At 41.0% G+C, this 15,661-nt stretch overlaps 1 protein-coding gene across 1 annotated transcript in view; it reads right to left on the bottom strand.

The window, feature by feature from the left end:
• Nucleotides 1–15,661, bottom strand: part of kcnq5a (potassium voltage-gated channel, KQT-like subfamily, member 5a) — an 83,894-nt gene that overhangs the window by 24,531 nt on the left and 43,702 nt on the right. The window contains exons 2-3 of the mRNA XM_046402732.1: nucleotides 1,326–1,416; nucleotides 266–392 (exon numbers count right to left, since the gene is read on the bottom strand). Of these exons, the coding sequence (XP_046258688.1) occupies nucleotides 266–392; nucleotides 1,326–1,416 (218 nt within the window). The remainder of the gene's footprint in view (nucleotides 1–265; nucleotides 393–1,325; nucleotides 1,417–15,661) is intronic.

Genomic DNA, 15,661 nt, shown 5'->3' with positions numbered 1-15,661 from the left:
ATGTTTCTGTTCATGCTGAAAAAAATCTGTAGTTTTCTTGGTATAAATGCTTGGGAAATATTAAGCCAAAAATAAGAACGAATAAGTGCAGTGAATGTGTTTGGAGAGCAGCTTCATTGTTAAAGTATAATTAAATAACATTTTATTGATTTATTTCTTGCCCGGCTATCCAATGACATCCAGCCAAAAAGCTTGCTGTGATGATGCATGACATCGACAGTGTCCTTTAAATATACCAGACACACACACACGCACACAGACCTACCGATGACACAGAACGGCTTCCTGGCGAAGCGGAGGCGACCCTGCCAGCCTCGGTAGCGGCAGCAGCAGCCAGCGCTCCATATCCTGATGATGTACTCCAGACCAAACACTACAATCATCACAAACTCCTGCAGGACACACACGCAAAAACCCACATGTGTTAACCTTTAAACGCTACAAACGCAGAGAAAAGAAAGAAAGAAAGAAAGAAAGTCTATGCAAGTTAGTAGGTTAGAAGTTTGCTTCTAGGTTCATCCTTGCTGTGACACACTGAAATAAACACATACTTGTACTATCATTACTGTACTTGAGTACATCTTTTGAGCATGTTTTCATGAGGCCTGAACAGGACCCAGGTATCCACGTTTTCCTTTGACACATCCATGACTTGAACCCAAAGGCAGCAGTGCTTAGAGATGCCCAAACAGTCCACAACCTACAGCTGGTTGATGTGCTTGTGTGGTTAAAATAAGGCCTCTCGTCCACCTCACTGCATGGAAGTGAATCAGCTGTATTTCTAAAGGTTTTGTTCAACCAGACAGCAAGAGCAGAAAATAAAAATAAAGCACTTTTCCATTTCTTTTTCATTTCCAACAGTGCACATATTAGTCTGGATAAAGGACAGACATTTTTATCTTATACTGGAACTACTTTCTACCAAAGAAATAGAAATAGACCCTATGGAAATGGTTTAATGTGAGTTCTGTAGATCATCCACAGTAACTTGGATACTTTTATTGGAATACTTTTTAAATGTAGTTTTGTTTTGCTTGTTTGTTTGTTTGTTTGTTTTTTTGCTTTGAGCAGTACAGACAAAATCATTTTCCTCTATTCGACTCAGGTGGAGGCTTGATTGGAGGTTTGATTTTGATTGCGATTTTGAATACCAAGAGACTGATGATCAGTTAGTTCATTGCCATGCTAAGAATTTCCAGACATGAGCATCACTCATGTTCAGTAATAATAACTTAACCATGTGACATTCATAATTCATCAGAGAAGAATAATATCAACTTGATAAGCTCTCCTTTGCAGTGTGTGTGTGTGTGTGTCCGTCCTACCAGGATGAGCAGGCAGTGTGAGGAGAATTCCTGGTGAGCAGGGATGGTGGAAAACACAGAGAGAACCAGACATCCAAAGACCAGGATGAACCTGTGGAGACATGGAGACACAGACACAAATGAGGCAAACATAATAAATAAAATCTAATCGCTAAATAACATGCTATTGGCTCATTAGGTCCCTCTCTCTCTCTCTCACACACACACACACTTGCTGAAAGTGAACCTGCAAGCTACAGAGTGATGTGATTATCTTTCACGTGCCAGGCTTCATTAGGCAGAATTTAAACCGTTCTGAGCATGATTAGGACCAGGATGAGCCCTGTTTAAAGCTTCACCAAACCTCATTATCTTACTGTTAGTGTGGTGAATCATCTCATTCACATACTGTATGAATGGAAGGAAAACAAAACCTTCTCACAGTAAGACTGGCTAAACAAGCGGTTGACACAGAGCTGCAGGCTGTGATAACAGTGTGTGAGTGTGTGTGTGTGTGTGTGTGTGCACTGTTGCCAGTACCCAGTTAATCACCTGAAGAGCAAAGATTAATTCCTTTAAAGTGGCAATCTCCTATCAAATCTGTTTCTTTGGCAGCACTGTTGGCTTCTTTTTAGCGTGCTCTCCCTTGAATTTTCATTTGGCAAATATTTCTGTCCAAAAGAAGGAATGTCAGAGCCAACATCTCAAAGTGTCAAACTCAAAGTATGGAAATAAGAGAGAATTTATATACAACACAAATGCAGTTTTGGATGTGATACTTCTAGGTACTGCAAACCCTTTCAGGATCAAACTGGATATAATCACATACAGAGAAGATCTCCTCCATCAGAGTCCTCCTCATTGCACCAACTGACCCAAAATACTCCTCGTCTGCTGCCCGCAAGGAAACCACTCAGCTCCTTGTAAGTCATATGGTATCTTGGTTAATGAGCAAATACAAATTAAAATTCATAAGGCGGCTTCCAGGCAACATATGCACGGGCTATCAGCCGCAGCCCGCTGTTCTCTCTCATTTGTTTTTCTTTTTTTAAAGATGCCATCTGTCTTTCTGATATGTCTCATCTCTACAGATCTTTGCGTGTTTGTTTTCTGTGTACAGAATATGTTCCAGCCTTGTTCCTCTCATTTTTTTCCCACAGTCGTCTCTGTCTTATTTACTCTTATTTAATCTTTAATGCTCTTTCCCCCCGCCTTGCTTTCTTCCTCACCTCGATTCTTTCATCTCCCATCCCTTAGTCTGCACCTTTCTCTCCTTCTGGACTCCCTCGCCATCACTTTGTCTTGATGACTCTTGGTGCTGCCATTTATTTCCAACAAGAGCCATGAGGAATATAAAAAGGGGAGTCAATGTATATGTGTGTATGAGTGTTGTGTGTAGCTGCAGCTGAGCTACAGCAGAGGAGGACTGATGGTTTCTGACAATAGTTCTTTATTGTTCTTTACAGACACACAGCACAGAGAGCAGATTTATAATTATCATCCAGTTGAATGACTCATGTCATACTCTTGACATACGAAAGTAAAATGGTGAGTAGATAAAGATCACAATTGAAGGAAGTTTCACCACGAGTGTTTCTGTGGGAGAGTTTGCCCATTCATACAGCAGAGCATTTGTGAGGTCACACAGGTCAAGTTCTTCCACACCAAACTCATCCAACCATGTCTTTATGGAGCTTTGCTTTGTGCACTGGGGCACAGTCATGCTGGAATAGAAAAGGGCCTTCACCAAAGTGTTGCCACAAAGTTGGAAGCATAGCATTGTCCAAAATGTGTTGGTATGCTGAAGCATTAAGATTTCCCTTCACTGGAAGTAAGAGGGTGAGCCCAACCCCTGAAAAACAGATCCATAAAGAGGTGTGTCTGAATACTTCTGTTTAAATCGTGAAACAGTTTACGTGTGGGTACGATGAAATAGCATTGGCAAAAACCATGTTGGCAACAGAAACGGATTTAGAAAGTAAATTTAGCAGCAAACTGAATTTTCCCAACTTTTCATTTCACCCTGCATATGGTAAAATAAAATGCTCAGTAGGATGTCAGCTCACAAATGAAATTAAAAGTTAAAAACATTTGGCACAAAGTCTCTTTCTGATTTTCAAATTTCTCACTTCACACTGCAGAAGTCTGAGGTCTTGAGCGAAAGAACACAAACCAAAGTGAATGCTGTGTGCCTGAATACGATGAATGAACAGCGCTTTGTTCCTCTGTGCAGAGTCCTTGATTACAGCCTCTGGGGAATCCAGGCCATCATGTGAAAGGTGAACAAACAGCTTAAATTGCTTCTGCAATTTTCATTCAGAAGCTACATGTATAATTTCAGAAACAGCCATTATTTTTCTTTGATGGCAGTAACAACACAGCCTGTAGTCATTCTTTCGGTTGCATTTAAATTCACATCCGCCGCAGCAGCGTTTTTTCCTTTTGAGGGACCCAGTTACAAAGTTCACCTGACGAAGAAGGTCAATGGTCCTTGACCGTTTGGTGGTGACAACAAGAAATAAATCAGCATGCACACTCTGATAAGATTGACATATTTTTACACATTAAAGCTTTCCCAGATGCATTCAGCACACGATCAATATCACCTTATGCACTCAGGCACCCACAGTGTTTGTTTATCAGTTTATGATGAAATAAATTATTTAGTGGGTGCACACGGATGAGTGAGAAGCTGCTATTGAACGATGATGAGAGGGTGAGATATGATCAATATTACTGTCACACTGATGAATTATCCATTAGATCAGTCACTCAGAGGTGAACTGCTGATAGCGACGCCTGTGTGGCCATGCTTGAGACATGCGCGTGTTCGCTGTATGGATTTCAGGCAAGGTGGTTCATTGACTAGATTTTTCAGATTGCCTTTGGACTGTTAGGAAAACATTGACACAATCCTCCCAGAAGCTTTTTTTTTCATATACAGAGTCAGCCAGGAAAAGAAAAACATGCATAAATATTTAATTTGTATAAGTACTTCTATACATATAGATACCCCTTTCGAAGTTTGATCAAATTACGATGACACTGTGTGCTGTTGTACGATGTTTTCTCAACAGATGGCATTACCCTTTTTCCCTGAAGTGTGTATATGTTATTTTGGCTGACTCTGTGTATAATAATTTATCGATTTTCTGAGATTCCAACATGGGTGTGATGATTGTTGAAATGATTGTTTTAACAACATATATGTTTATCAACAGCTTTGCTGGTTCATAGGTCTTACTCTCTGTGACTATCTATGTGAGAACTTGAAAAATGAGGAAGTGTATTTGAAATGGTCTTTCTCTGGGTGTGTTTCAGGCACTCAGTAGATAATCGTAGCAAATATACCTCCTGGACAAAACTGGTGAAAAATGTGACTTCTTTCCACAACCTGTCTGTGTCTGTGTGATGATGAAACAAGTCACATCATGCTAACTGATAACATTTAGAGTCTTTATGCTAAGCTAAGCTAATCACATCCTGGCTCTAACAGATCTAACGTGCAGATCTCATCTATCTCTTAGCAAGAGGTTGACTAAAACAATTTCACAAAATATCAAACTATTGCATTAACTATAACTGTGAATTTAAAATCTGTTAAGATCATAAAATGATAGAGCACACGTCTCCGGCATTTCTATGGTCATTAGAAAAGTAATACAAGCTTGTTTGTAATTTTGGGAGTTTAAAGTAAAATGGGTTTCATGAGAGTATCAAGCTGTAAAAACTACAATAGAACACTGAGGAGAAAGCTGTTCATGCTTTCTGATGCTTAGCAGGTATTAATAATATGACAGCTGTTACTTACTGATGTTTAATACCTGTAAACAGCTGCCACACTCTTCTACAGCAGCACTGGGGATGTGAGTTCACTCCACTGAGAACGTTTGCTTTGGATGTGCCACTCTAAATGCCAGTTAATTCCTCTTATTAAATATCTCAGCTGAGTGTTTGCCCGCTGTGTCGTCAAGATGTCAAACCAACATCTGGCAAAATTGGTGCTTGACGTCCTCAGTGGACCCTGGGACAGGATGCAGGTGTGAGAGACTCCCAGCTTTGGTGCATATGGGGCAGAGACAAAGTGCTTCTGACTTAATGCTGATGGATGACCTGAGGACCCGCAGACAAAACCATATACAGCCAAGATCCTGCTCTGGTCCTCTATGAACTGAAAAAAAACATGCCTGAAAGGCCTGAGAAGAAGAGCTGTGTGTGTGTGTGTTTGTGTGTGTAATCAGGTCCCTGGAGATTTGCAGCGTGGGTTCGCAAGAAGGTTTCATTGGATTAGATACATACATCTAGAAACAGGCGGCAGTTCCAAGAAACACTAATGTGCACTAAACTCATTAATATTCACATAAGAGTGGTTTACGCAAATGCACAATAATTTGCACTTTCTTTTTATGTTTTTAACTGAATTTGGATGAAAAGTGTGGGAGAAATGGACGGGAGATTTGCCAAGGAAACACATACATGCACACATGCATACACACACAGAAAGTGAAGTGTATTTACTTATGTATAATAAAAACACAAGTGAGTAAATAAAGACATGCAGCAAAGTACACACCATAGAAACAACTGCAGAGAGAGGGACATTTCACTTGTCTTCCGTGGATTTAAAACGACCAAACAGACTTTTAGCTGAACATGTGAGTCTTTGCAAATGTTTACGTGTAAATCTATTCTTTTGCCATCGTCAAGCTCATAAATTGATCTGTGTGTGTGTGTGCGTGTGTGTGTGAAAGTATGTAGAGTACACATGTAAATATGAGCAAGCATGTTTAAGATATAATGGACAAACACTATAAAAAGGTGAAACGTTCTCCTCCATGTGCTCATATGAAATGAGAATTTTAGTGGGTGTGGGTGTGAAAATGTGTGAGTGAGTGTGAGACAAATTGCGTACGTGAGAGGTCAGGGTTTTCCATACAATACGGTCTGGTATCATTATCTATTTCCTTCTTTCTTTTTGTGCCAACCATGCATACCCTTTCAATCAAGACAGAGCGAGGGATCAGAAACAGAGAGAAAGAGAAACCAAGAGAGTCGCTGAGGCCAGCTGCTTTGGGTACGTGGATGAGTAAAAGTCGTAATGTCAGGGCGACAGAGCAAAAGAAGCAATGGTGGGTACGAAAGATGATGCTCATGTGGTGGGGACCGCCATGGTGGCACAAAGGGAAAAGGTTGGATTCTGTGAAACAAAATGAGCAGAGGAAGTACTCATGTCTTTTTATACCTTTGTAAAATTACTCTGTTACAAGTAAAAGTAAGAAATATTGCTAAATTTATTAACAAAAAATACTCTTGAAGCACTAAAGTAAACACACCTGGTGAGGAGTGTTGTTTCAGTCTTACAGCTTGTGGAAGTTAAACCCATTTTAACTATGTTATACAGCGTCGGATAGTTTCATCTATAGCATCTTATTTTAGAAATTCATCACATTTGTAAAATCTTAATCAGTTAAGTAACCCCAGATGTCAGACAAATGCAGTGAAGTAAAAGTAAATGAATTCCCTCTGAAACGTAGCCTAGCACTGAAAACGCTGCAGCGGGGGTGATTTTGGCAGGTTTTCCTGGATGAAAGCAGCAGAGTGGAGGTTATGATAGGAAGATAAAGATTGAGCTTAGCTATAAATAACATTTTGCCTTCTAGGAAAGGCCCGGTGGATCAGTACATCAAAAAATAAAGAGAAAGATAGAGAAGAAGAAGAAGAAGAAGAAAGAGATTAAGAATGAGGTGACAAGTTGAGAGAACATTGTGATTCCCACAATGTCACTGTGTGGATCACGTTTTTACTCTAATCGATACCTGTTCTCACCGTACATGGTCGCATGACTTCGTGTGCTACTCATTCTGTCACTATCTTGATTTTCTGACTTATGCAAGAAGGTGGGTTGAATCAAAGCACACATTGGTAGATTAAGAGAAGACAAGGAGAGAGAGAGAGAGAGAGAGAGGAGGAAAAGGCACGATGAAGAATCAGGGAGGGAGGGAGAACGAGGGAGGAAGCCAGATCCACTCCTTGCCAACAGTCTATTAGTTAATCCTTGTGTTTATCCACTCGAGTGCAGTATCTTACCTGATGATGGCAGCGATAAAACATACGGTTTTATTTCTAAGCAACTACTTGACCAAACAGAGCTGGGCCAAGGACACAGAGCTGCACAGACCAGTTCTCTGTGCTCACTTGTGAAAGGTTTTTCTTCATCAAAAGAAAAGCTTAACCATAATAACCGTCATTTTCCAGCTCACCTCCAAAGGTTCACAGAGATGGGTCAGCTGGAGGTGGAGCGAATTTAATTACCTGCTTAAGGAGGTTTCAGGGAGGCGTATCCGGGCGAGTACAAAGGCTTGAACCAGAGATGACGAGTTATGGCGCTGTTCATTATGCCGGCCTGTTGCCCTTAAAGCTACAGTATGCAATGTTTCACCTCAACGCAAGTGTATTACTCGAGTCCTTCTTCCTGTGTCGGTCAATTTAAGGTTCACTCACATAAATTGTATTCAATTGTAGCTCAGCAAATATCAGAAATGACAAAACCAACAATAAGGCAACAGTGCTTTTTAGACGTTTCTGTCTTTTTGTGCTGTGGCTGTCATGTTATTTTTGACTGACCCATCCACATCACCAAGCCTACACCTTCGGAGACCAACTCATCTTCGAGGGATCCTAAGGACAACACACATGAGTCACACCTTGGTGCATATTTATATAGTATACTACACACAGAAAGCAGCAAAGATATTGTGGTTGGGATGAGTGAGTTTTAAGCCTACTCTGATAGTTAAGTTTAAATCTTAATAAAAAAGAATGATCACAAAAAAAGCTTAATATGGCAACCTAAGCAGATTCAAAGCATCACGTGAAACAAAGCAGAGTCTCGTCACGGGCTGCTGATGACACGTCTGAAGGCGACTGGTATACCAGCTTAAGAAGCAGCTGTTTGTTTTCTTATCCCACATCTGAGCCATGAGATTGCAGTGAAGAAAGACACAGAGAGAGAGATAGAGATGGAGAGTTTATGAGAGGAGTAAAGAGAAAAAGAAAGAGCCGGACATGAGCCAATTTTCCATGATGTGGGAGGCACTGAGGATGGGTGACGGGTGCGAGAAGTTGGAAAGCTTTTAGTGTGTGTGTGTGTGTGTGTGTGTGTGTGTGTGTGTGTGTGTGTTCTCACTAACTAGACACAGACTGACATGCTGTAGAAAAAGGCCAACAGCTAACAGGGTTCATAAAAACACAAGCTTACTAGCAGACACACACACACACACACACACACACACACACACACACACACACACACCATACATCAGATTTCTATCAGCACCCATCTCAGCACTAATACCACTCCAAGACTCCTGTTCAGAGTGCTGCTCAGCAGATGTCAGAGAGACAGACAGAGAGCAAGAGAGAGAGTCAGAGATGAAGAGAGATGAAGAGAGAGACTATGAGAGCAGGAGATGGGACAAAAAGCTATTTTAAATTAAAACAAATCAAAAAAAACCACTGGATATCAAAATCACCAAAAGATGACAGTTGACAGAGAGAGAGAGAGTGTGTGTGTGTGTGTGTGTGTGTGTGTGTGTGTGTGTGTGTGTGTGTGGGTGGGGGGGTGCTACTGGGGGGTTCAGCTTCTGTCTTCTTCCTGGAACTTCATATCAAATGCTTTTCATCATTTGATTTCTGAGAAATCAGAGTATGAATAAACACAGTCTCGTCCAAATCAAACCTCTGGGTCAAGTGAGTTAGGAGCTCAGCTCCACAGTCGCTGCACAGTTAAGGACCTACAGTTATCTGTTTCACATGAATTCAATTCAATTCAACTTTATTTAAAGAGCAAATTCATAACAGAGTTATCTCAAGATACTTTACAGGTGTGTAAACAACAACAAGAAAAAACAACAAAAAAAGAAGAGAATCAGAGAGAAACAGGTCCCAGGGCAAAACCCCACACTGAGTAAGCATGTGGCGACAGTGATTAGGAAAAACTTCCTTTTAACAGGCAGAAACCTCGAGCAGAACCAGACTCAGTGTAGACGGCCTTCTGCTGTGATCGCCTGGGAGGGAGAGGGGGGAGAGGAGAGACAGGAGAGGGGGAGATAGAGAGAAAAAGGAGAGGGAGAGAGGACAGAGAGGGAGGATAGAGAGAACAGTGCAGAGCAGGAGCAGCAGGATCCGGGCAGGGCCATGGAGAGGGTTCTGGATCCAGCAGCACTATCAGTGCAGTAATGAGCTCTGTGTGAATGTGGCAGACTTTCCACCTTCCTCCAGCTGAGGTCTAAACAGTGCCATTTTCCACTAAGCTTACCATGCTACATTGTGCACATTATGACAGAGAGCATTACACCTTGTGAGTCTTAGGAAATCCACTAGGCTTAGTGGGCAGCCTTGATTAATGCCACTCAGCTACAGTCTAGCAGCATGTGCATGAGAGCTCATTACTCAGACCTCGCTGGTACCATCCAAAGAGGGCTATGATTGAACGAGTACACTACTGGTGCAGCTAACTGAGCTCAGTATACCAAGACCAAAACACGGTTTGTCAGGAGTCTGTTCTTGCCTTTTTTGTCTCTAATGTGGGAGGTCAGGCATTTTTGGTAAAGCCTGTTTGTTCATTCGGCAAGACCAGAAAGATTGTTGCTGTAATTTCCAGACCTGTAAAAAACAAATTGATTAATATTTTAATTAGGCTTCATTTGGTTTAGTTTGTTTGTAGTGCTGTCAGACAGGAGGCCAATAAAATGTGTGTATAGTTTAATTAGGTAAGTGTTAAATTTGAGTATTTGTGAGCCTCATTTTTGTCCTACGAGTCAGTATTAGCCAAAGCAAGTACAAAGTATCTTGAGCAGAACTTATTGTAGGCTTGCATTTCAAATGTGTGTGGAACTGGATGGACAAAATGCACAGCAACTGCAAGCAGATTCTGGAGATTTCATATTTTAAAGATGAATCAAGTTTAGCAGCATTTATTTGAAGAAGACATCTCTTACAGTTTTTGCAGTTCTTTTATTTTTGAAAGCTATTGAGAATGTGTCTGTTGTCCATGATGATTCAAGGGATTTGATGAATTGTACTTATCACCAGAAGTCCCCTGTGGCTTCAGTGATTTGCCTCCAAATTGTATATTGTTATGTGCAATCATCTGGTCTTTGTGAAAATGTACAGACAATTAAAGAACATTTTTTTAAAGCATGGCAGTTAAAGAGGAACTTCATCAATTTTCACACCAAACTGTGTTTTCTGTTGTTTTCAGGAGCAGTACTGCACATGTGAACAAAAGCTTTATAAAACTCTGTGAGCAGTCAAGAAGCATTTCTGCTGTGGTTAAAGGGCTAAGCCTGGAGATACAGCAAGTGTGTGGAGCAAATATTATCTAAAAACTACAAATTAATACACAACTTTTCCTGCATTGTGAAAATGAGGTTCCTCTTCCTTCTTTCTCACTGTGTCACTTTTCATGCACAGACAATGTGTGTGCATATCAAGACCCTGTGCCTCTTTACTATAAACTTTACACAAAACATGTCAGGAACCGGGTGTAGCAGCAGTGCCGTTGTGCACCGAACACAGCAGAGGAAGATGAGATGCTCAAACACACTGAGTGAGATGTGAATGAGGGAATTAGAGGGGTGAAGCTGTGCTGTTGAGTTGCTTTGGTGGAGGAGAGTCAGCTCATTAGGCCAACAGATGGCTGACGGGTTCCCTTTAGCACAGAGACAGAACTTAACTGAAGAGAGGCTGACTCAGGGCTGCTTATGCCAGTGTGAGAGCGTCCATAGGATATATTTGTGTGTGTGTGCTGAGGGTTGAGTGAGTGTGCGTGTGTGCATAAATATGCAAATGTGCTGTTATTGTACACTTAGTCCGAGCCACAATCAAGTGCGTCAACGCATGTGTCGGCCCACACAGCTCCATCTGTGCTGCTGCTGCCTCCTGCCCTCCGCATGTCTGGGTTACACGTTTTGAACAAGATGCAGAAAATGAGGTACATTTCGAAGGGTTGAATTTGTACTCTGCATCTTTGATTTTGTGTCTCTCTGTCTGCGTGTTTTTCTCTTATCTGCAGTCCTGGCTGCGTGAAGGTCAAAGGGATGATGAGGTGTCTCTGTGAAGCGGTCTGATGCTCCGGGTACTAAACCACCGCCAAGCAAAAAGCCTGTTTGAAGTTTGATATTGGAAGAGAACTATCTGAATTAATATTCTTGGTTTTTAAATATCTCTATCTTTGGTGCTCAAGTCTCATTACTGTGCTGTACTTCTGAGCTACACTTCACTTGTTAGTTGATCAGTGTGACCTGCACTTTGATGTCTTCCTGTTTTAATTTTCAGCTAACGTTTGAGAATGATTTAGTCCGCATTACCTGCAAAACATGCCATGTGCTCAAGAAGATTTTAAACCAAGCAAATTGGATCAGTGCGTTTTTCATTTTGGTTGGTTTTAATTAGACACTCTCAAGAGCACGAAGCAATTTCAAAAACCCACCGAGATGACAGGCAGATGTGACGGCTTTGCATGCTTTCTTAGTGATTCTGTAATTTTCAAACCTCACCTGTCTCTGTACTGTGTGTGTGAGTGTTTTAGCCACAATCAAATCAATCACAGATGATAACAGTCAATGTTAAAGCAACAGATGATTTTGAGGGATGAGTTATTCTGGAGGCAAAGGTACGACACTCCAAAACACACATGAAGACAAGATGAGATGACTTAATAAGGAATAAGATGCATGAAAAGGAAGAGGGAAGAGAGCTTGAGATACAAAAAGAAAGTCAGACAGAAAAAAGACTGAGACAAAGAGGAAGAAGGAGAATTTTCCCCCTTTTCCAGTCTGGTGGAAATGGGACGCAGTCAGCCTGCAGGGTAGAAAGAAATCAGCTATACCTCTTGTTATTGTCTCCCCTCTCTCTCTCTTTTTTTCCTGGACAAACCAAAAGAAAAGACACCACGAGAGCTGTATGTGTTTGAGAGATCCATTGAAAAAATAAACACGTAACAATTACTTTTACCCCCTGTGGGAGGGAAGCAAGCACACACACTTTTACGTCACATCCCTGCGGCTACTTCTGAATTATTGCTTTTAATATCTTGATATATAGAGTCAAAAATAACACACATTGTAAGTTTTATGTACCACATTTCTTGGATATAAGGCATTTAAAATTAAATCAACACTTTCCTCCTTTAGAGTGGAAGTGGAAGTAGAAGCTCTGCATCCTGCATCGATCCTGGATTCATACAGCATTTTTCAGACAAAAGGCAGCAGCAGACTGGTAGGCACACACAAACAACTCAGTGCATTTCTTGAACAAACTAAACAGCTATTACCTAAGAAGAAAAAATCATCCAGTCAGAAGAACAAATAATATACTAAGTACAAGAACAAATGCTTTGAATATTTCATAAGAAGAACCCACAGTGTTTACTGAAAATGTGCATGTCACTAAATGTTGTGTTTTGTGGATGGTGTAAAGTGTTTTCCTGTTTCATATTGACCAATTTGTAGATCATTGTTTTGTAAAACAAATGCCCCCCACCATTAGCCTGCTGATGTGCCCTTGAGCAAGGCACTTAACCCCCAATATGCTCCCCGGACGCTTGATGCTGCCCACTGCTCCTGTGTGTGTTTCACTGCATGTAATTTGCTGGGTGTTGCATGTGTGTGTTCAACTAAGGATGGGTCACATGCAGAAGACAAATTCAGTGTGTGTATGTAAAAATATATATACTGTCAATAAAAGTGATTCTTAATTCTTAAAAGGAAATTGCAAATGTATAAGAAAACAAAAAGTTATAAAGCTAATATTCCAGTGATTACCATAAACAATCAAAACTCTCAAACTGAAACCAATTACAAAATGCATTAGAAAATACATCTTGTATGTGAAGAACTTTAAAGAACTTTAGACAGGATCAAAGAATGAGGAACGCTAACCTTTCAAAATATCAAAAATAAAAGAATTTCTTTGAATTAAATTTGACTAGCTGTTCTGTGTCTGAGTGGCAGAAATCAGCTCACACCAAAAAGTAAAGAGAAGGCAAAACCGACGAGGGGAAGAGGTGGAGGAACCAATGTGTTGCTGATCATTAGTGGCATGAGTGGCAGACAAAAGAGGAATTAAGTGTAATTGAAGGAAAACATAGCTTTCTGTTTCCTGAGTGTGCAAGCTGCTCTCCCTGTGGGATGCATACATCTATGCTGCTGTTGGCTTGCCAGCAAAGTGCAGCCTGGCAGCTCACACTGACTGCATGACTCTGCTCTGGACAGGAGCACCGACATTTCAAAAGATATTTTACACTAAATGTATCTGAAACTGATTAAAGCTTCAGGTGGGCAATAATTTGAATGATTACAGGCATAGCAACAGATTCTGGATGAAGATAGTTCATTGCTGAGTCTCATTCTCAAATTGGCAAACACAAACAATCGGGTGGGTTGGGTCGGCCCCAGAGCTGCTTATTACACGTTTAAGGCCTGAAAAAAACAAAAAAACATAAAAAACCTTTGAAATCCTAAATATTCTTAATCTTGATAACATTTCACAATGTCGTTGATCGCATATGCGATATGAAAATCGCACACGGGCTGAATGCAAAACACCATTGTGAAATAGGATGGAATAAAACAATGCCGTAAAAATACAACTGAAAACAAAATGAAGGGGAGGCATGTGTAGTTAGAGCCAACGTTTTAACAAGCAGCAGAAATGCAGACATTCCTGCAGCGAGCAAAAGATGGAATTCTGGGAATGTCCTAATCAGCCAAGCTGATGACCTCCAGATAAGATGGATAATCAGCCATAGGGACAAATGGCTGTTCGCTGATGGAGGGAGATGGGAGAAACGTGTGCCCCAATGACACCCATTTAAACAGATCAAAAGCTCTGGCCGGGAACCCTCAGACGGCTGTTTGATGTCTGATTGGGGAGGAAATTGTGGGCAATCTCATGTGTGTATGTGTTTGTGTAAAATGAACGCAACATACTTGTTTATGATTGAAAGCGTGTATCAATGAAATGTGCATGTGTCAGTGTTTTGTGTGTGTGTGTGTGTGTGTGTGTGTGTGTGCGCGCAGTGCATGCCCTGCCTAACAGCCTGCATCTGTTTTTATCTCGTCTCCCTGTGTGGTAACGCCTGCTGCTCCATCTGTGAGGACCAACACCTCACATCTTCTTTGGTACTGATTTGATTACATAATGTCATTAAGTTGTGATCAGTTGGTTTGAGTCACCTGTTTTTTTTCATATTGCTGAGTTAACAGCCAACTTCCTGTCAAGCTGCACTCTTTCTTGCAGCTTTAATGAGGTATGACAGCAGAAGAGTTCAATTAAAAAGATCAGTGTTATAGTAAATGTCAGGTTTTGGTACCAGCTCCTTAAAAATCAAAGAATTGAGGGTTTTTTTGCCATTAGCACCACAGTTAAAAACTCACCCATCACATACAAGAAGAAGAGCTTGATTTCAACATCCACAGTGGCCTTGATGGACCATGCAATGTGGGCAAAGTATTGGTGTGTTTCTTCGAGTAAAAGGCCTGACCTTTTCTTCTACAGCTTCCTCTCACAACTTTAGGCAACTTCACACTCACACAAACTAAATAGAGGTAGGATCCAAAGGATCCAAGGTGTGCCTAAACTTAATAGTCTTAGAGCTCTGCTGTCATATCGTTTGTCTCATGCACTTTCAATGTATGTTCAATGTATACATATACTTTCTTTTAAACATACAATTACATTCTAATGATTTGTGTATAAGATTTGTGTTAAAAATGTACGTTGCTCTGTGGCGGCTGTGGCTCAGGAGCAGGTTGTCCACTTATCAGAAGGTCAGTGGTTCGACCCCCGGCTCCTCCAGCCAGCATGTCCTAGCAGAACAGAAAGACACTGAACCCCACGCTGCTCCCGATGCTGCGCCGTCGGTGTGAGAATGTGCGCGAATGATTAGATTGTGGCTTTCTCTGAATGTGTGAATGCGACAGTAGCACTTTGAGCGGTCTGTACAACTAGAAAAGCGTGATATAAGTACAGTCCTTTTACCATCACTAGACCTTACGATTTATTCCTATTTATCAGCTGAAGTCTGTATAAAACCTGCTTTTTCCTCCTGACTCACAGGTGATTTTAGCAGGTGTGTCTGTACGCCAGACAGCTGGATGACCTCTCTAACTGCTGGGACGTGTACTGGCTCAGGTGTTTCCTGCCAGGAAGTCTGTGACGAGCGTGTGATGTTGACATTTTGGAAAACTGTGGGAAACAACAGCAAAACAAGACTTCCAACTGGTGTTATTTTAATGAAATATCTCACTTGTTGTTGAGGGAAACTTGATTGTTGAGTGTAAAAGAAGGAGAAC

This window comes from Scatophagus argus, chromosome 10 (genome assembly GCF_020382885.2).
Source record: "Scatophagus argus isolate fScaArg1 chromosome 10, fScaArg1.pri, whole genome shotgun sequence".
NCBI classification, from domain to species: domain Eukaryota; kingdom Metazoa; phylum Chordata; class Actinopteri; family Scatophagidae; genus Scatophagus; species Scatophagus argus.
Note: the sequence above shows the minus strand (reverse complement) of the source record. Positions and strands in the feature narration are given on the sequence as shown.